At 64.2% G+C, this 20,747-nt stretch overlaps 1 protein-coding gene across 1 annotated transcript in view; it reads left to right on the top strand.

The window, feature by feature from the left end:
* Positions 1 to 20,747, top strand: part of LOC125448217 (low-density lipoprotein receptor-related protein 1-like) — a gene marked incomplete at its 3' end in the record, with an annotated part of 45,595 nt that overhangs the window by 23,232 nt on the left and 1,616 nt on the right. Inside the window, exons 11-21 of the mRNA XM_059644061.1 lie at positions 543 to 710; positions 1,875 to 2,057; positions 3,035 to 3,235; positions 4,450 to 4,696; positions 5,222 to 5,334; positions 5,374 to 5,571; positions 8,664 to 8,868; positions 9,169 to 9,333; positions 10,058 to 10,302; positions 17,231 to 17,362; positions 20,244 to 20,471. Of these exons, the coding sequence (XP_059500044.1) occupies positions 543 to 710; positions 1,875 to 2,057; positions 3,035 to 3,235; positions 4,450 to 4,696; positions 5,222 to 5,334; positions 5,374 to 5,571; positions 8,664 to 8,868; positions 9,169 to 9,333; positions 10,058 to 10,302; positions 17,231 to 17,362; positions 20,244 to 20,471 (2,085 nt within the window). The remainder of the gene's footprint in view (positions 1 to 542; positions 711 to 1,874; positions 2,058 to 3,034; positions 3,236 to 4,449; positions 4,697 to 5,221; positions 5,335 to 5,373; positions 5,572 to 8,663; positions 8,869 to 9,168; positions 9,334 to 10,057; positions 10,303 to 17,230; positions 17,363 to 20,243; positions 20,472 to 20,747) is intronic.

Here is a 20,747-nt window from a genome sequence, read left to right as displayed (position 1 = left end):
GAGACCGGGGAACTGTGCACGGTGCTCCGAGTGTGGGTCTGACCGAGGGAGGGGGATACGGAGACCGGGGAACTGTGCACGGTGTCCGAGTGTGGGTCTAGTTAAGCCTCTGTTGAGGTGCAGTGTAAATATTTTTGTTCAGGATGATAATCCTTTGCAATCGCCCTTAGCTCTGTTTGCTCACCTTGCCCTGTTCCCTTTGAAATGTTTGTAGTTTTTGTGGTTTGTTTTTGTGGTCATCGAACGGTCAGTGTACTCTCTCTCTTCTCTCTCCCTCTCTCTCTCTCTCTCTCTCTCTCTCTCTCTCTCTGCGTGTGCCGCCCCCCCCCCTCTCTTTCTCCCACTGTATGTCTGTGTGTTTCTCTCTCTCTCTCTCTCATTCTGTCTCTCTGTCTCCTCTCTCTCTCGTCCCACACCCCAGCTCTGCCTGCCTCCTCTGTGTGCTTGAGTCTCTCTGTCTCTCTTCCCCCCCCCCCACCGCCGTCCGAAACCCCAGGGTCGCCTCCCCGTTCTGATTGATCCTGTGTGTGTTTCTGTCGCAGACAATGACTGTGGGGATGGCAGCGATGAAGATGGCTGTACACACTCCTGCTCAAGCGCCCAGTTTAAGTGTAACAGCGGACGCTGTATCCCTGAGCATTGGACCTGTGACGGTGACAATGACTGTGGGGACTACAGCGATGAGACCAACGCTAACTGTACCAACCAGGGTGGGTGTCCCCGCTGCCCAACACCTCCCCGTACCCGCTCCCCAACGCCTCCCCGTCCCCGTCCCCGCTCCCCTGCGCCTCCCCGTCCCCGCTCCCCAACACCCCCTGCGCCTCCGCCTCCCAGTACCCGCTCCCCAACACCTCTACCTCCCCTATCTGCTCCCCAACACCCCCGCTGCCCCCCCCCCCGCTCTGCACCCACCTCCCCCCCCCCGCTCTGCCCCACCTTCCCCCCCCCTTCCCCCCTGCCCCACCTTCCCCCCCCCTTCCCCCCCTGCCCCACCACCCCCGCCCCACTCTGCGTGGGGGTGAAGGGCTGTGCGAAGCGGTGGGCCAGCTGTGGGACCATGAAGGGGTTTGGTGGGTGGGGGGGAGCTGAATGGCCTCCCCCTGCTGCCCCTGTGTGTGACAGGCTCGAGAGGAGGAAAGAGGTGGGCTGAATGGCCTTCCTGTGCTGCCCCTGTGTGTGATAACCCCCAGGAGGAGAGAGAGGGGCTGAATGGCCTCCTCCTGTCCCTGTGTGAGACAGGCTCGAGGAGGGGATAGAGAGAGGGGCTGAATGGCCTCCCCTTTGCTGTCCCTGTGTGTGGACAGCCCCCAGGGAGGAGGAGAGAGGTGGGCTGAACGGCCTTCCTGTGCTGTCCCTGTGTGTGATAGCCCCCAGGAGGAGGAGGGGGGAGCTGAATGGTCCCCCCCTGCTGTCCCTGTGCGTGACAGGCTCGAGGAGGAGGAGAGAGAGGGGCTGAATGGCCTCCCCCGGGCTGTCCCTGTGCGTGACAGGCTCGAGGAGGAGGAGAGAGAGGGGGCTGAACGGCCTCCCCCCGGCTGTCCCTGTGCGTGACAGGCTCGAGGAGGAGGAGAGAGAGGGGCTGAACGGCCTCCCCCGGCTGTCCCTGTGCGTGACAGGCTCGAGGAGGAGGAGAGAGAGGGGCTGAATGGCCTCTCCCCCGGCTGTCCCTGTGCGTGACAGGCTCGAGGAGGAGGAGACTGAGGGCTGAATGGCCTCCCCCCGGCTGTCCCTGTGTGTGACAGGCTCGAGGAGGAGATAGCGAGAGAGGGGCTGAACGGCTTGTAAACCGCCCGTGCGCGATGCTGGTATTTATTCTGTGACGGCCCTAGGTGACGGTGTCTCTGGCTCTCCCCCCCCCCCCCCACCCACCTCAGCGACCAGGCCCCCAGGCGGCTGCCACACAGACGAGTTTCAGTGCCGAATGGACGGCCTGTGCATCCCCATGCGTTGGCGCTGTGACGGTGACACCGACTGCGTGGATTCGAGCGACGAGAGGACCTGCGAGGGGGTCACCCACGTCTGTGACCCCAACATCAAGTTCGGCTGCAAAGACTCAGGTGGGCGCTGCGGCCCCTCGCACTCACTGCCGCCACCGCGCCCCCCACCCCTCAAAAAAAAGGACCCCCTCCTCTAACCCGCCCACTGCTCTGTTCCCAAATCCGAGGGACAGAGATGGAGGGTGGGGGGTGCGGAGTGGGGCAGAGACGGAGGGCGACGGAGACGTGGAAAGGCCTAAGGAGACGGGGAGGGAGGGGGCGCGGAGACGGTGGGTGCGGTGAGCGGGGGGGATGGTGTGGAGACGGAAGGAGAGGTTGGGGACGGAGATGCAGGGGTGGGGGGGGCGCTGAAGCACAGAGGGAGACTGGGAGGGAGGCCGGGCGCGGAGATGGGGAGGGAGACGGGGAGGGAGGCCGAGCGCGGAGACAGGGAGGGAGACGGGGAGGGAGGCCGAGCGCGGAGACGGAGGGAGATGTGGAGGGAGGCTGGGTGCGGAGACGGAGGGAAACAGGGAGGGAGGCCGGGCGCGGAGACAGGGAGGGAGACGGGGAGGGAGGCCGAGCGCGGAGACGGAGGGAGATGGGGAGGGAGGCCGGGCGCGGAGACTGGGAGGGAGACGGGGAGGGAGGCCGGGCGCGGAGACGGAGGGAAACAGGGAGGGAGGCCGGGCGCGGAGACGGAGGGAAACGGGGAGGGAGGCTGGGCGCGGAGACTGGGAGGGAGACGGGGAGGGAGGCCGGGCGCGGAGACGGGGAGGGAGATGGGGAGGGAGGCTGGGTGCGGAGACGGAGGGAAACGGGGAGGGAGGCCGGGCGCGGAGACGGGGATGAGGCCGGGCGGGGAGGGAGGGCGGGCGCGGAGGCGGGGAGGGAGGCCGGGCGCGGAGGCGGGGCGGGAGGCCGGGCGCGAGACGGGGAGGGAGGGACCGAGATCGACCGGGCCGGGAACGTGGTTAACTGAGCGGGGGTCCCCCTCGGCCTGCGGATTTCGCGAGTGCGTCAGACCTAACGCCTGGCTCGTCCCCGTTCCCCGCTAGGCCGCTGTATCAGTAAGACGTGGGTGTGTGACGGAGACAATGATTGCGACGATAACTCCGATGAGGAGAACTGCGAGTCGCTGGTCTGCAAACCACCGTCTCACTCGTGTGCCAAGAATTCCTCTGTCTGCCTCCCTCCAGAGAAACTCTGTGATGGAAACGATGACTGTGCTGATGGGTCTGACGAGGGAGAACTCTGTGGTGGGTCTCTCCTCCCCTCCTCGCCCTCCCCCCTCCCCTCCTCGCCCTCCCCCCTCTCCTCCTCGCCCCCCCTCGCCCCCTTGCCCTCGTCCTCCTCGCACCCCCCCCCCCCCCCCGTCGCCCCTCCACCTCCTCCTCGACCCCCCCGGCTCCCCCCTCCTCGCTTCCCGCACCCTGCTCCTCCTTGTCCACCCTCTCCACTCTCTCCTCCTCCTCCCCCACTGCTCCCCCTCCTCCCCGCCCCCTGCTCCCCCTCCTCCCCCTCCTCCCCGCCCCCTCCTCCCCGCCCCCTGCTCCCCCTCCTCCCCCTCCTCCCCGCCCCCTGCTCCCCCTCCTCCCCGCCCCCTCCTCCCCGCCCCTTGCTCCCCCTCCTCCCCGCCCCCTGCTCCCCCCTCCTCCCCCCCCCTCCTCCCCGCCCCCTGCTCCCCCCTCCTCCCCGCCCCCTGCTCCCCCTCCTCCCCGCCCCCTGCTCCCCCTCCTCCCCGCCCCCTCCTCCCCGCCCCCTGCTCCTCCTCCTCCCCGCCCCCTGCTCCTCCTCCTCCCCGCCCCCTGCTCCCCCTCCTCCCCGCCCCCTGCTCCCCCTCCTCCCCGCCCCCTGCTCCCCCTCCTCCCCGCCCCTTGCTCCCCTTCCTCTCCGCCCCTGCTCCCCCTCCTCTCTGCTCCTCCTCTCCCCGCACCCTGCTCCTCGTCCTCCGCTCCCCGCTCTCTCTCTCCGCTCCCCCCTCTCCTCTCCGCTCCCCCCTCTCTGTATCTGCTCCCAGCTCCCCTATCTGTCACCTATCCCCCCCCATCTCCGTCACCTATCCCCCCCCATCTCCGTCACTTCCTCCTTTCCCCTGCACCCCCTCCCAATCTCCGTTGCCCCCTCCCTATCTCCGTCACCCCCCTCCCTATCTCTATGTCCGTGGAGGGCTTAGTTTAAGGTTTAGACGGCGGGGGGGGACGATTTAAAAGGTCGGGGGGGAGGGGGGTAACATTTTCACACACACAGAGGGTGGTACGTGCGTGGGACGAGCTGCCAGAGGGACTGGGTGGGGGGAGCTGGGACAGTGACAACATTTAAAGGCGTCTGGGTGGAAGGGGTTGGGGCACGCGGGTTAACGGGGACCACATCGCGGCGACCGCAGGAGGTGGGACTCTGACGACGATTTCTCTCTCCTTTTCTCCCGCCCCCCCCCCCCCAACCCCGTTCGGCCCACTCTGACCTGCCCTAGATCAGTGCTCGCTCAACAACGGTGGATGTAGCCACAACTGCTCGGTGACCCCAGGGGAGGGCATCGTCTGCTCCTGCCCCATCGGCATGGAGCTGAAGGGTGACCAGAAGACCTGCCAGGTCCACAGCTACTGTGCGAAACACCTGAAGTGCAGTCAGCGCTGTGAGCAGCTCAAGACGACCGTGAAGTGCTCCTGCTATGAGGGCTGGGCTATGATGCCGGACGGCAGGGAGTTGTTCCAGCCTGGGTGAGCGTGAGTCCCCAGCCCTCCCTATACCCTCGGACCCGTCCCTCCGACGGCTCCCCGCTCCCTCGGACCCGTCCCTCCGACGGCGCCTCCCGCTCCCTCGGACCTGTCCCTCCGACGGCGCCCCCAGCTCCCTGACCCACCGGCGCTCCCTCGGACCCGTCCCTCCGGCGCCCCGCTCCCTCGGACCCGTCCCTCCGACGGCGCCCCCCGCTCCCTGACCTACCGGCGCTCCCTCGGACCTGACCCTCCGGCGCCCCGCTGCCTCGGACCCGTCCCTCCGACGGCGCCCCCGCTCCCTCGGACCAGTCCCTCCGGCACCCCCCGCTCCCTGTCCCACCGGTGCTCCCTCGGACCCGTCCCTCCGGCGCCCCGCTCCCTCGGACCCGTCCCTCCGACGGCGCTCCCTCGGACCTGACCCTCCGGCGCCCCGCTGCCTCGGACCTGTCCCTCCGACAGCGCCCCGCTCCCTCGGACCCGTCCCTCCGACAGCGCCCCGCTCCCTCGGACCCGTCCCTCCAACAGCACCCCGCTCCCTCGGACCGGTCCCTCCGGCACCCCCCGCTCCCTGTCCCACCGGTGCTTCCTCGGACCCGTCCCGGCGGCGCCCCGCTCCCTCGGCGCTGTTGTCAGGCTCGGTCTGGTGTGAGGGTCTAAGTGAGGCGTCCCTGTTGCAGACCCTTTCAAGCCGTTTATTATCTTCTCGAACCGCCACGAGATTCGCCGGATTGACCTGCAGAAGGGGGATTACAGTGTCCTGGTACCCGGTCTGAGGAACACCATCGCTCTGGACTTTCACCTTAATCACAGCTCCCTGTACTGGACTGACGTCGTGGAGGATAAGATCTACCGGGGGAAGCTATCAGAGAGTGGAGGTCTGCCAGCTGGCTTCACGTCGCTGCGTTCACTCTGTCTCTTATTCTTTATCGGACTGTGCCACTCCATCTCTCAGCCTGCGTGTGTGCCTCCTCTGCTCGCTGTCTCCCTGTCTCTCCGTCTCCCTCCCCCCTTCTCTCTCTCTCTCTCTCTCTCTCCCCCTCTCTCCCCCCCATCCTGTTGCTCCATCTCTGTCTCTCTCTCTCTCTCTCTCTCTCCCCCCCACTCCCTCCAGACCCCCTCCACTGTCCACCCCCTCTGTCCCTGTCTCTATCTCTTTGTATCTCTGTCTCGCTCTCGCTCTCTCGCTCTCTTTCTCATTCACTGTAGTGCTCTCGTTCTCTGCCCCGTGCTGATCTTGGCCTAGTTCCCGGTCTCGGTGTGTTTGCCTGTGTCCATCTCTACCCGACTCCGTCGCGCTCTCTGTCTCTCTGCCGGTCAGTCTCAGTCCGCCTCTCCCTGTCTCACTCCCTTTGACCTGTCCGCCTGCCTGTCACCGCCCCCCCTCCTCACTGCATCCCCTGGTAAAAAGAATGGGTGGGTGGACAGGCACTGGGGGGGGTTCACAGATTTGATTGCGAAGGTGAATAGATTCTCTCTTTCTCGTGCTCTCTCTCCCTCGTTCTCTCTCTCTTTGTCTCTCTCTCTCTCTCTCTCTCTCTCTCTCTCACCCTCTCTCGTGCTGTTTTGACTCTCATGCTTTCTGGTCCTATCGCTGCCTCTCTGTCTCGCGCGTTCCGTCTCCCTCCCCTCCACCCTCCCCCACCCTCCCCCACCTCCCCGGTGTTGCTCCGTTACTCTGAGCTGTTCTCCTCTGTCCTGTGTGTTTGTACAGAGCTGCCCTGGAAGATGGAAGGCAGGTTGGGTGAGCAGACCATTGGAGGAAAGGTGTTTCGTCGCGAGGTCAGTGAAGATTTGTCTTCGCGTCGGAATCGAGGGGATCTCCCCCTTTCTCTCACTCGCCTGCCCCCCCTGCCCCGCCCCGCCCCGTCCCCTCCCCACCGCTCCACCACCACCCCCCAGCCCCCCGCAGACTCAACCTTCCTGAACTGCACCTGGGTCACTGTCTGTAAGCGTCTTCTATCTCCATGACCCCCCTCCCTATTTCCGTCACCTCCTCCCATCTCCGTCACCCCCTCCATCCCCCCTACACCCCCTCCCTATCTCCATCACCCATCCGTCCCCCTGCACACCCTCCCTATCTCTGTCACCCCCTACACCCCCCTCCCTATCTCTGTCACCCCCTACACCCCACTCCCTATCTCCGTCCCCTCTGCATCCCCTCCCCATCTCCGTCACCCCCTCCGTCCCCCTGCACCCCCTCCCTATCTCCGTCACCCCCTCCATCCCCGACCTCTCCAACCCCGGCCTCTCGAGGTATCCTCATTCCCATCGCAGTGCCATTCGGGGCCATACCTTCACCTGCCCGGGGGGACACGCCCCGAGCTCTCACCCTGCGCCTGTCCTACAGCAACCCCCCCCCAACCCGCCGACTCTGTCTCTCCTCTGCCTCTGAGTAATCTCTCTCTGTCTTTAAAAATGCTGCCTGCCTTGAGGTCTCTTGACTTTTCATTTGCTGCTGCCGCCTAATTTATCCGTAATTAGCTGAATGATCAGTTGTATTTTTTGGTGACATAGTAAGTGGGTTGAAGGTTAATTCTTGCCAGACGTTATAATTATGTCTCTCCGTCTCTCCTCCCTCCTTTTCTGCTCACTCACTCTCTATCTCCTCCCAACCTGTTTCTCTCTTTCTTTCTCCCTCTTTTATCAATCTCACCCTCTCTCTTCTCCCCAAATCCTTCCTCCCACTCTCCCTCTCATCCCTCTCCTGCCCCTGCCCTTCACTCCACTTATCCCTCCCTCCTCCCCTCCTGCCCACCCCTTCCCCATTTCCCACTCTCCAACTGTGTGTCTGATCCGTCTCTCCTGCTCCTCCACCCCTTCGCCTCGCTTTCCCCATCCATCTGTCTCTCACCCGCCCCCCCCCCGCCATCTCGTGTGCTTCCCCTCCCCCATCTTTCTCCTCCCTCCCTCCCTCACACTCTGTCTTACCCCTCCTTCATTCTCTCTCTCCGCCTTTCCCCTCCCTCGGTCCTTTCTCTCCCTCCCTCCCTCCCTCCCTCCCTCACTCCATCACTTCCCTCTCTCTGTCTTTCCCTCACCCCTTCCTCTTTCTGTCTTTCCCCTCCCTGCCTCCCTACCCCTCCCTCACTCTCTGTCTTTCCCCTCCTTCACTCCATCTCTCCGTCTTTCCCACTCTCTGTCTTCCCCTCCCTCCCTCTCTTTCCCGTCACTCCCTCTCCCCTGTCTGTCTGTTTTTCTCCCTCTCCGTCTCGACCCTCCCCCTCCCTCTCTCCGTCTCGACCCTCCCCCTCCCTCTCTCCGTCTCGGCCCCCCCCTCCCTCTCTCCGTCTCACCCCCTCCCCCTCCCTCTCTCCGTCTCGCCCCTCCCCCTCCCTCTCTCTGCCTTGCCCCCCCTCCCTCTCTCCGTCCTCACCCCCTCCCCCTCCCTCTCTCCGTCTCGCCCCTCCCCCCTCCGTCTTGCCCCTGCCCCCCCCCCCCTCCCACTCTCTGTCTCGCCCCTCCCCCTCCCACTCTCGGTCTCGCCCCTCCCCCTCCCACTCTCGGTCTCGCCCCTCCCCCCTCCCTCTCTCCGCCTCGCCCCTCCCCCTCCCTCTTGCCCCTCCCCCTCCCTCTCTCCCTCTTGCCCCTCCCTCTCTCCGTCTCGCCCCCTCCCCCTCCCTCTCTCCGTCTCGCCCCCTCCCCCTCCCTCTCTCCATCTCGCCCCCTCCCCTCCCCCTCTCTGTCTCGCCCCCTCCCCCTCCCTCCCTCCCTCCGTCTTGCCCCTCTCTTCCTCTCTCTCTCTCTCTCTCTCTCTCTCTCTCTGTCTCCACACCGCCGCCTCTCCCCTCCCCCTCCCTCCCTCCGTCTTGCCCCTCTCTTCCTCTCTCTCTCTCTCTCTCTCTCTCTCTCTGTCTCCACACCTCCGCCTCTCCCTCCCCTCCCTCCCTCCGTCTTGCCCCTCTCTTCCTCTCTCTCTCTCTCTCTCTCTCTCTCTCTGTCTCCACACCTCCGCCTCCCGCTCCCGCAGCCCTCAGCAGTGTCGAGGCGGTTGTTCAATATGGCCTGGCCACTCCTGAGGGCCTGGCGGTGGACTGGATCGCGGGGAACATTTACTGGGTGGAGAGTAACCTGGACCAGATTGAAGTCGCTAAGCTGGATGGGAGCATGAGGAGCACCCTGATCGCGGGAGACATCGAACATCCGCGTGCCATCGCCCTCGATCCACGGGACGGGTTAGTAATTGCCCGACTGGGCTCCCGGCTGAATGGCCTCCTGCGGGCCGCTGTGCGACAGGTTCGGGGGAGGAAGGGGGGCTAGGTTGTCGGAGCCGAGCCCTGTCCAGGCGAGTTGGGGGGTGTTTGATATTGTTTGGAGGGGCAGGGATTCAGTGACGGTAACGCCAAGGGTGGGGAGGGGTTGACGGTGAGGTGTTGACCCCTTGTCAGACTGTAATGTTGACCGTAATGGCCCGCAGGCTTTCTGAGATGTTTTCTGTTGGTCTTCCCCATGTTTTCCCACCTAAATCCCTGCAGGATCCTGTTCTGGACAGACTGGGATGCGACCCTGCCCCGGATCGAAGCCGCCTCCATGAGCGGGGTTGGAAGGCGGACCATTCACCAGGAGCTAGGAGCGGGCGGCTGGCCAAACGGCCTCACGGTCGATTACCTCGAAAGGCGCATCCTCTGGATTGATGCCAGGTGAGTGAAGGGGGTCAAGGCGTGTCTGACCGTGGGGGTGGGGGGGGTGGGATACGGGGAACGGGGCACGGTGCTCCCAGAGTGGGTATGACCGAGGGAGGGGGATATGGTGACGGGAGAACTGTGCACACAATTGCCCCTGCTCCCTCTCCCCCTCGCTCCCCCCTTCCCCCCCATCTCGCTCCCCCCTTCCCCCCCCATCTCTCTCTCCCTTCCCCCCCGCTCGCCCCACCTCCCCCCCCACCGCTCACCCTGCCTTACCCCCACCCGCTTGCCCTCTGCCCCTTCCTCTCTCCCTCCCAGTATGCCCCCCGCCACGCTCCCCCTTCCCCCCCAACCCGCTCGCCCTCGCCCTCTGCCCCTTCCTCTCTCCCTCCCAGTATGCCCCCTGCCACGCTCCCCCTCGCTCCCCCCTTCCCCCCCCCGCTCGCCCCTTGCCCCCCCATCTCGCTCCCCCTTCACCCCCCCTCACTTCCCCGTTCCCCCCGCCTTCCCCCCCACCCGCTTGCCCTCTGCCACTTCCTCTCTCCCTCCCAGTATGCCCCCCGCCACGCTCCCCCTCCCCCCCCTCCCTCCCCCTTGCCCCCCCCACCCGCTCGCCCTCGCCCTCGCCCTCTGCCTCTCCCCACCCCGCCGCACTCAACCAGTCGGTTTGACATTGTCTGACTCGAGTCTCGGTCTGACCCCCTCCCGCTTTGCGCCCCCTCCCGCCCCTCTCCTGCAGGTCCGATGCCATTTACTCTGCGCTGTACGATGGGAGCAGCCTTATCGAGGTGCTGAGGGGCCACGAGTACCTCTCTCACCCGTTTGCGGTCACCCTGTACGGGGGCGAGGTCTTCTGGACAGACTGGAGGACCAACACTGTCGCCAAGGCCAATAAATGGACGGGGCAGAACACCACAGTGGTTCAGCGTACCAACACCCAGCCCTTCGACTTGCAGGTCTACCACCCGTCACGGCAGCCCCAAGGTAGGTGTGCTCGGCACCCGCCCGGGACAGCGCCCCCTCCCCTGGTGAGGGCGGTCGTCCTGGGACAGCGCACGTCCCCTGGGTTTGGGGGAGTCTTGTCCTGGGACAGCGTCAATCCCCTGGTCAGGGCGGGTCGTCCTGGGACAGCGCACGTTCCCTGGGTTTGGGGGAGTCTTGTCCTGGGACAGCGTCAATCCCCTGGTCAGGGCGGTCGTCCTGGGACAGCGCACGTCCCCTGGTGAGGGAGGGGGTCGTCCTGGGACAGCGCACGTCCCCTGGGTTTGGGGGAGTCTTGTCCTGGGACAGCGTCAATCCCCTGGTCAGGGCGGGTCGTCCTGGGACAGCGCACGTTCCCTGGTGAGGGAGGGGGTCGTCCTGGGACAGCGTACGTTCCCTGGGTTTGGGGGAGTCTTGTCCTGGGACAGTGTCAATCCCCTGGTCAGGGCGGTCGTCCTGGAAGAGCGCACGTCCCCTGGGTTTGGGGGAGTCTTGTCCTGGGACAGCGTCAATCCCCTGGTCAGGGCGGGGTCGTCCTGGGACAGCGCACGTTCCCTGGTGAGGGAGGGGGTCGTCCTGGGACAGCGTACGTTCCCTGGGTTTGGGGGAGTCTTGTCCTGGGACAGTGTCAATCCCCTGGTCAGGGCGGTCGTCCTGGGACAGCGCACGTCTCCTGGGTTTGGGGGAGTCTTGTCCTGGGACAGCGTCAATCCCCTGGTCAGGGCGGGTCGTCCTGGGACAGCGCACGTTCCCTGGTGAGGGAGGGGGTCGTCCTGGGACAGCGTACGTTCCCTGGGTTTGGGGGAGTCTTGTCCTGGGACAGTGTCAATCCCCTGGTCAGGGCGGTCGTCCTGGGACAGCGCACGTCCCCTGGGTTTGGGGGAGTCTTGTCCTGGGACAGCGTCAATCCCCTGGTCAGGGCGGGTCGTCCTGGGACAGCGCACGTTCCCTGGTGAGGGAGGGGGTCGTCCTGGGACAGCGTACGTTCCCTGGGTTTGGGGGAGTCTTGTCCTGGGACAGTGTCAATCCCCTGGTCAGGGCGGTCGTCCTGGGACAGCGCACGTCTCCTGGGTTTGGGGGAGTCTTGTCCTGGGACAGCATCAATCCCCTGGTCAGGGCGGGTCGTCCTGGGACAGCGCACGTTCCCTGGTGAGGGAGGGGGTCGTCCTGGGACAGCGTACGTTCCCTGGGTTTGGGGGAGTCTTGTCCTGGGACAGTGTCAATCCCCTGGTCAGGGCGGTCGTCCTGGGACAGCGCACGTCTCCTGGGTTTGGGGGAGTCTTGTCCTGGGACAGCGTCAATCCCCTGGTCAGGGCGGTCGTCCTGGGACAGCGCACGTTCCCTGGTGAGGGAGGGGGTCGTCCTGGGACAGCGTACGTCCCCTGGGTTTGGGGGAGTCTTGTCCTGGGACAGCGTCAATCCCCTGGTGAGGGCGATCATCCTGGGACAGCGCACGTCCCCTGGGTTTGGGGGAGTCTTGTCCTGGGACAGCGCACGTTCCCCGGTGAGGGAGGGGGTCGTCCTGGGACAGCGTACATCCCCTGGGTTTGGGGGAGTCTGTCCTGGGACAGCGTCAATCCCCTGGTGAGGGCGATCATCCTGGGACAGCGCACGTCTCCTGGGTTTGGGGGAGTCTTGTCCTGGGACAGCATCAATCCCCTTGTGAGGGCGGTCGTCCTGGGACAGCGCACGTTTCCCCGGTGAGGGAGGGGGTCGTCCTGGGACAGCGTACGTTCCCTGGGTTTGGGGGAGTCTTGTCCTGGGACAGTGTCAATCCCCTGGTCAGGGCGGTCGTCCTGGGACAGCGCACGTCCCCTGGGTTTGGGGGAGTCTTGTCCTGGGACAGCGTCAATCCCCTGGTCAGGGCGGGTCGTCCTGGGACAGCGCACGTTCCCTGGTGAGGGAGGGGGTCGTCCTGGGACAGCGTACGTTCCCTGGGTTTGGGGGAGTCTTGTCCTGGACAGTGTCAATCCCCTGGTCAGGGCGGTCGTCCTGGGACAGCGCACGTCTCCTGGGTTTGGGGGAGTCTTGTCCTGGGACAGCGTCAATCCCCTGGTGAGGGCGATCATCCTGGGACAGCGCACGTCTCCTGGGTTTGGGGGAGTCTTGTCCTGGAACAGCGTCAATCCCCTGGTCAGGGCGGGTCGTCCTGGGACAGCGCACGTTCCCTGGTGAGGGAGGGGGTCGTCCTGGGACAGCGTACGTTCCCTGGGTTTGGGGGAGTCTTGTCCTGGGACAGTGTCAATCCCCTGGTCAGGGCGGTCGTCCTGGGACAGCGCACGTCCCCTGGGTTTGGGGAGTCTTGTCCTGGGACAGCGTCAATCCCCTGGTCAGGGCGGGTCGTCCTGGGACAGCGCACGTTCCCTGGTGAGGAGGGGGGTCGTCCTGGGACAGCGTACGTTCCCTGGGTTTGGGGGAGTCTTGTCCTGGGACAGTGTCAATCCCCTGGTCAGGGCGGTCGTCCTGGGACAAGCGCACGTCTCCTGGGTTTGGGGGAGTCTTGTCCTGGGACAGCGTCAATCCCCTGGTCAGGGCGGGTCGTCCTGGGACAGCGCATGTTCCCTGGTGAGGGAGGGGGTCGTCCTGGGACAGCGTACGTTCCCTGGTTTGGGGGAGTCTTGTCCTGGGACAGTGTCAATCCCCTGGTCAGGGCGGTCGTCCCTGGGACAGCGCACGTCTCCTGGGTTTGGGGGAGTCTTGTCCTGGGACAGCGTCAATCCCCTGGTCAGGGCGGTCGTCCTGGGACAGCGCACGTTCCCTGGTGAGGGAGGGGGTCGTCCTGGGACAGCGTACGTTCCCTGGGTTTGGGGGAGTCTTGTCCTGGGACAGCGTCAATCCCCTGGTGAGGGCGATCATCCTGGGACAGCGCACGTCCCCTGGGTTTGGGGGAGTCTTGTCCTGGGACAGCGCACGTTCCCCGGTGAGGGAGGGGGTCGTCCTGGGACAGCGTACGTCCCCTGAGTTTGGGGGAGTCTTGTCCTGGGACAGCGTCAATCCCCTGGTGAGGGCGATCATCCTGGGACAGCGCACGTCTCCTGGGTTTGGGGGAGTCTTGTCCTGGGACAGCGTCAATCCCCTGGTGAGGGCGATCATCCTGGGACAGCGCACGTCTCCTGGGTTTGGGGGAGTCTTGTCCTGGGACAGCGTCAATCCCCTGGTCAGGGCGGTCGTCCTGGGACAGCGCACGTTCCCTGGTGAGGGAGGGGGTCGTCCTGGGACAGCGTACGTCCCCTGGGTTTGGGGGAGTCTTGTCCTGGGACAGTGTCAATCCCCTGGTGAGGGCGATCATCCTGGGACAGCGCACGTCCCCTGGGTTTGGGGGAGTCTTGTCCTGGGACAGCGTCAATCCCCTTGTGAGGGTGGTCGTCCTGGGACAGCGCACGTTCCCCGGTGAGGGAGGGGGTCGTCCTGGACAGCGTACGTTCCCTGGGTTTGGGGGAGTCTTGTCCTGGGACAGTGTCAATCCCCTGGTCAGGGCGGTCGTCCTGGGACAGCGCACGTCCCCTGGGTTTGGGGGAGTCTTGTCCTGGGACAGCGTCAATCCCCTGGTCAGGGCGGGTCGTCCTGGGACAGCGCACGTTCCCTGGTGAGGGAGGGGGTCGTCCTGGGACAGCGTACGTTCCCTGGGTTTGGGGGAGTCTTGTCCTGGGACAGTGCCAATCCCCTGGTCAGGGCGGTCGTCCTGGGACAGCGCACGTCTCCTGGGTTTGGGGGAGTCTTGTCCTGGGACAGCGTCAATCCCCTGGTCAGGGCGGGTCGTCCTGGGACAGCGCACGTTCCCTGGTGAGGGAGGGGGTCGTCCTGGGACAGCGTACGTCTCCTGGGTTTGGGGGAGTCTTGTCCTGGGACAGTGTCAATCCCCTGGTCAGGGCGGTCGTCCTGGGACAGCGCACGTCTCCTGGGTTTGGGGGAGTCTTGTCCTGGGACAGCGTCAATCCCCTGGTCAGGGCGGTCGTCCTGGGACAGCGCACGTTCCCTGGTGAGGGAGGGGGTCGTCCTGGGACAGCGTACGTCCCCTGGGTTTGGGGGAGTCTTGTCCTGGGACAGCGTCAATCCCCTGGTGAGGGCGATCATCCTGGGACAGCGCACGTCCCCTGGGTTTGGGGGAGACTTGTCCTGGGACAGCGCACGTTCCCCGGTGAGGGAGGGGGTCGTCCTGGGACAGCGTACGTCCCCTGGGTTTGGGGGAGCCTTGTCCTGGGACAGCGTCAATCCCCTGGTGAGGGCGATCATCCTGGGACAGCGCACGTCTCCTGGGTTTGGGGGAGTCTTGTCCTGGGACAGCGTCAATCCCCTTGTGAGGGCGGTCGTCCTGGGACAGCGCACGTTCCCCGGTGAGGGAGGGGGTCGTCCTGGGACAGCGTACGTTCCCTGGGTTTGGGGGAGTCTTGTCCTGGGACAGTGTCAATCCCCTGGTCAGGGCGGTCGTCCTGGGACAGCGCACGTCTCCTGGGTTTGGGGGAGTCTTGTCCTGGGACAGCGTCAATCCCCTGGTGAGGGCGATCATCCTGGGACAGCGCACGTCTCCTGGGTTTGGGGGAGTCTTGTCCTGGAACAGCGTCAATCCCCTGGTCAGGGCGGTCGTCCTGGGACAGCGCACGTCCCCTGGTGAGGGAGGGGGTCGTCCTGGGACAGCGCACGTCCCCTGGGTTTGGGGGAGTCTTGTCCTGGGACAGCGTCAATCCCCTGGTCAGGGCGGGTCGTCCTGGGACAGCGCACGTTCCCTGGTGAGGGAGGGGGTCGTCCTGGGACAGCGTACGTTCCCTGGGTTTGGGGGAGTCTTGTCCTGGGACAGTGTCAATCCCCTGGTCAGGGCGGTCCTCCTGGGACAGCGCACGTCCCCTGGGTTTGGGGGAGTCTTGTCCTGGGACAGCGTCAATCCCCTGGTCAGGGCGGGTCGTCCTGGGACAGCGCACGTTCCCTGGTGAGGGAGGGGGTCGTCCTGGGACAGCGTACGTCCCCTGGGTTTGGGGGAGTCTTGTCCTGGGACAGCGTCAATCCCCTGGTCAGGGCGGGTCGTCCTGGGACAGCGCACGTTCCCTGGTGAGGGAGGGGGTCGTCCTGGGACAGCGTACGTTCCCTGGGTTTGGGGGAGTCTTGTCCTGGGACAGTGTCAATCCCCTGGTCAGGGCGGTCGTCCTGGGACAGCGCACGTCTCCTGGGTTTGGGGGAGTCTTGTCCTGGGACAGCGTCAATCCCCTGGTCAGGGCGGTCGTCCTGGGACAGCGCACGTTCCCTGGTGAGGGAGGGGGTCGTCCTGGGACAGCGTACGTCCCCTGGGTTTGGGGGAGTCTTGTCCTGGGACAGCGTCAATCCCCTGGTGAGGGCGATCATCCTGGGACAGCGCACGTCCCCTGGGTTTGGGGGAGTCTTGTCCTGGGACAGCGCACGTTCCCCGGTGAGGGAGGGGGTCGTCCTGGGACAGCGTACGTCCCCTGGGTTTGGGGGAGTCTTGTCCTGGGACAGCGTCAATCCCCTGGTCAGGGCGGTCGTCCTGGGACAGCGCACGTTCCCTGGTGAGGGAGGGGGTCGTCCTGGGACAGCGTACGTCCCCTGGGTTTGGGGGAGTCTTGTCCTGGGACAGCGTCAATCCCCTGGTGAGGGCGATCATCCTGGGACAGCGCACGTCTCCTGGGTTTGGGGGAGTCTTGTCCTGGGACAGCGTCAATCCCCTTGTGAGGGCGGTCGTCCTGGGACAGCGCACGTTCCCCGGTGAGGGAGGGGGTCGTCCTGGGACAGCGTACGTTCCCTGGGTTTGGGGGAGTCTTGTCCTGGGACAGTGTCAATCCCCTGGTCAGGGCGGTCGTCCTGGGACAGCGCACGTCCCCTGGGTTTGGGGGAGTCTTGTCCTGGGACAGCGTCAATCCCCTGGTCAGGGCGGGTCGTCCTGGGACAGCGCACGTTCCCTGGTGAGGGAGGGGGTCGTCCTGGGACAGCGTACGTTCCCTGGGTTTGGGGGAGTCTTGTCCTGGGACAGTGTCAATCCCCTGGTCAGGGCGGTCGTCCTGGGACAGCGCACGTCTCCTGGGTTTGGGGGAGTCTTGTCCTGGGACAGCGTCAATCCCCTGGTGAGGGCGATCATCCTGGGACAGCGCACGTCTCCTGGGTTTGGGGAGTCTTGTCCTGGAACAGCGTCAATCCCCTTGTGAGGGCGGTCGTCCTGGGACAGCGCACGTTCCCCGGTGAGGGAGGGGGTCGTCCTGGGACAGCGTACGTCCCCTGGGTTTGGGGGAGTCTTGTCCTGGGACAGCGTCAATCCCCTGGTGAGGGGGTTGGGGGGTCACCCTGGGGCAGCGCCCGTCCCCTGGTTGGGTGGAGGGATGGGATGCTGGAGTGCAGCCTAGCACAGTACCCGCTCTTCCTGCACCAGAGGACGAGCGTTGTCCCAGGACGAACCCCCCCCCCCCCCCGCCCCACCAGGGACGTGTGATGTATTTGAGTCGGGACGGCAAGGGGCTCTCAGTTGAACTTGCGGGGGAGACGCTGCGTGCTGTTCCCATGTATCTGCTGCCCCTTGTCGTTCCGGACGGAAGATTGCGGGGGGTGGGGGGGGGGAGCCGGTGGTGGGGGTTGGATTTGGAAGGTGCTGCCTGAGGGTCTTGGGTGAGTATCTGCGGTGGCCCCATGGATGGTACACACTGACCGTGGTGGGTGAGAGGGTGGGGAAGGGGGTTGGAGGTGTGGGTGGATGAGGCGAATCGAACCGGGGCCCCGGACCCCCTGGACGGCTTCACGAGCCTTGTCAGAGCAGCGCCCCCGTCCACAAGCCCCCCGCCCCCTGCCTTGGCCAGTAGCTGGAGAAGCGCTGCTATTTTTCCCAGCGAGATGGGCCGAAAGGCCTCTTCTCTGTGACTGGCTGTCGGCGTTCTGTGTCTCCTGGACGCTGAGCCGGGTGTTTTTTTTAAATTAAATTGCCCCGTTATCTTTGCAGCTCCAAATCCGTGCGCCGCGAACGGTGGCAGAGGTCCCTGTTCCCACCTCTGCCTGATAAACTACAACGCCACCGCATCATGTACCTGCCCCCACCTCATGAAGCTGGCCAAAGATAACAAGACTTGCTTTGGTGAGTGCCAGCAGGGTGGGAGGTGCACGTGTGTGTACATGTGTGTGTACGCGCCTGTCTCTGTGTGTGTGTGTGTCAGAGAGTGTGTGTGTCAGTGTATGTGTGTGTGTACGCGCCTGTCTCTGTGTGTGTGTGTGTGTCAGAGTGTGTGTGTAAGCGCCTGTCTCTCTGTGTGTGTGTGTGTCAGTGTATGTGTGTGTGTGTACACGCCTGTCTCTGTGTGTGTGTGTGTCAGTGTATGTGTGTGTGCGCGCGCCTGTTTCTGTGTGTGTCAGAGTATGTGTGTGTGTACGCGCCTGTGTCAGTGTGTGTGTGTGTACGCGCCTGTCTCTCTGTGTGTGTGTGTCAGTGTATGTGTGTGTGTACGCGCCCGTGTCAGTGTGTGTGTGTGTGTGTACGCGCCTGTCTCTGTGTGTGTGTGTCTGTGTGTGTGTGTGTGTGTTCGCGCCTGTCTCTGTGTGTGTGTGTGTGTGTCAGAGTATGTGTGTGTGTGTACGCGCCTGTCTCTGTGTGTGTGTGTGTCAGTGTATGTGTGTGTACGCGCCTGTGTCAGTGTGTGTGTGTACGCGCCTGTCTCTGTGTGTGTGTGTGTGTACGCGCCTGTCTCTGTGTGTGTGTGTCAGTGTGTGTGTGTGTGTACGCGCCTGTCTCTGTGTGTGTGTGTGTCAGAGTATGTGTGTGTGTGTATGCGCCTGTCTGTGTGTGTGTGTGTGTGTCAGAGTGTGTGTGTGTGTGTGTGTCAGTGTATGTGTGTGTGTACGCGCCTGCCTCTGTGTGTGTGTGTCAGAGTGTGTGTGTAAGCGCCTGTCTCTGTGTGTGTGTGTCAGAGTGTGTGTGTGTGTGTCAGTGTATGTGTGTGCGCGCGCGCCTGTCTGTGTGTGTGTGTGTGTCAGTGTATGTGTGTGTGTACGCGCCTGTGTCAGTGTGTGTGTGTGTACGCGCCTGTCTCTGTGTGTGTGTCAGTGTATGTGTGTGTGTACGCGCCTGTGTCAGTGTGTGTGTGTACGCGCCTGTCTCTGTGTGTGTGTGTGTGTACGCGCCTGTCTCTGTGTGTGTGTGTGTGTCAGTGTGTGTGTGTGTGTGTGTACGCGCCTGTCTCTGTGTGTGTGTGTGTGTGTGTGTCAGAGTATGTGTGTGTGTGTACGCGCCTGTCTCTGTGTGTGTGTGTGTCAGAGTGTGTGTGTGTGTGTGTCAGTGTATGTGTATGTACGCGCCTGTGTCAGTGTGTGTGTGTACGCGCCTGTCTCTGTGTGTGTGTGTGTGTACGCGCCTGTCTCTGTGTGTGTGTGTGTGTCAGTGTGTGTGTGTGTGTGTACGCGCCTGTCTCTGTGTGTGTGTGTGTGTGTGTCAGAGTATGTGTGTGTGTGTACGCGCCTGTCTCTGTGTGTGTGTGTGTCAGAGTGTGTGTGTGTGTGTCAGTGTATGTGTGTGTACGCGCCTGTGTCAGTGTGTGTGTGTACGCGCCTGTGTCAGTGTGTGTGTGTACGCGCCTGTGTCAGTGTGTGTGTGTGTGTACGCGCCTGTCTCTGTGTGTGTGTGTCAGTGTGTGTGTGTGTACGCGCCTGTCTGTGTGTGTGTGTGTGTCAGAGTATGTGTGTGTGTGTACGCGCCTGTCTCTGTGTGTGTGTGTGTGTGTGTGTGTGTGTCAGAGTATGTGTGTGTACGCGCCTGTCTCTGTGTGTGTGTGTGTCAGAGTGTGTGTGTGTGTGTCAGTGTATGTGTGTGTGTGTGCGCGCGCGCGCCTGTCTGTGTCTATACGTGTGTGCACGCGCAGCTGTCTGTCGGTGTACGTGTGTGTGTGTGTGTGTGCGCGCGCCTGTCTCTCTCTCTGTCTGTTTGTGTGTGTGTGTGTGCATCTGAGGATTCAGGTGGCCATACAACACCCTCACATTGAGCAAGTGTGTGATGGAGAGGGGGAGGGGGTGACAGAGATAGGGAGGGGGTGTAGGGGGCCGGAGGGAGTGATGGAGGTAGGGAGGGGGGTGTAGGGGGACGGAGGGGGTGACGGAGATAGGGAGGGGGTGTAGGGGGACGGAGGGGGTGATGGAGATAGGGAGGGGGTGTAGGGGGACGGAGGGGGTGATGGAGATAGGGAGGGGTGTAGGGGGACGGAGGGGGGTGATGGAGATAGGGAGGGGGTGTAGGGGGACGGAGGGGGTGATGGAGATAGGGAGGGGGTGTAGGGGGACGGAGGGGGTGATGGAGGTAGGGAGGGGTGGAGGGGGACGGAGGGGGTGATGGAGATAGGGAGGGGGTGTAGGGGGACGGAGGGGGTGATGGAGATAGGGAGAGATTGTACGGGGATGGAGGTTGACGGAGATAAGGAGGGGGTGTTGGGGGAATGGAGGAGGTGACAGTGATAGGGAGTGGGTGCGGAGGGGGTGACGGAGATAGGGAGGGGTTGTACGGGGACATGGGTAACAGAGATAGGGAGGGGGTGTAGGAGGGTGCGGAGGGGGTGACGGAGATAGGGAGGGGGTGACAGAGATAGGGAGGGAGTGTAGGGTGACGGAGCGGTTGATGGAGATAGGTAGGGGGGTGTAGGAGGGTATGGAGGGGGTGACGGTGATCGGGAGGGGGTGTAGGAGGGGGGTGACAGAGAGAGGGAGGGGCTGTAGGGGGACGGAGCGGTTGACGGAGATAGGTAGGGGGGTGTAGGGGGACGGAGGGGGTGACTGAGACGGGGAGTGGGTGTAGGAGGGTGCGGAGGGGGTGACGGAGATCAAGGGCACGGGGCGAGTGCAGGGAAGTGGAGTTGACCCGATGGGCCGAATGGCCTTCCTTCCACTCCTCCGCCTTGCGGTCTTGTGGAGATGAGAATGCGTAGCCCCCGCCGCAGTTCTACTGCGCAGTCTGACGTGCGTTCCTGTCTCCGATCTAGAGTTCCGAAAATTCCTGCTGTACGCCCGGCAGATGGAGATTCGAGGGGTGGACATCGATAACCCGTACTATAACTTTATCATCTCATTCACTGTCCCCGATATCGATAACGTCACTGTGGTGGACTACGACTCTGTGGAGAGGCGCATCTACTGGTCAGATGTCCGAACGCAAACCATAAAACGTGCTTTTATCAACGGCACTGGTGTGGAGACTGTGGTTTCAGCAGGTCGGTAAATCCCTGAGAAAGGGAGCAGGGGGATGTTGTCGGAGGGAGCGGGGGGCGCTGTCGGAGGCTTGGGGCCGAGGGAGCGGGGTGGGGGGGCACTGTCGGAGGGAGACGGAGCGGGGGCGCTGTCGCTGGGTGTGGGAGGGGGGCGCTGTCGGAGGGAGTGGGGGGGCGCTGTCGCTGGGTGTGGGAGCGGGAGACGCTGTCGGAGGCTCGGGGCCGAGGGAGCGGGGGGGGCGCTATCGGAGGGAGAGGGAGCGGGGCGCTGTCGGAGGC

The sequence above is a fragment of the Stegostoma tigrinum genome, unplaced genomic scaffold, assembly GCF_030684315.1.
Source record: "Stegostoma tigrinum isolate sSteTig4 unplaced genomic scaffold, sSteTig4.hap1 scaffold_483, whole genome shotgun sequence".
In the NCBI taxonomy this organism is placed as follows: domain Eukaryota; kingdom Metazoa; phylum Chordata; class Chondrichthyes; order Orectolobiformes; family Stegostomatidae; genus Stegostoma; species Stegostoma tigrinum.
The sequence above is the reverse complement of the archived record's forward strand: the minus strand, read 5'-3'. Positions and strand labels throughout refer to the sequence as shown.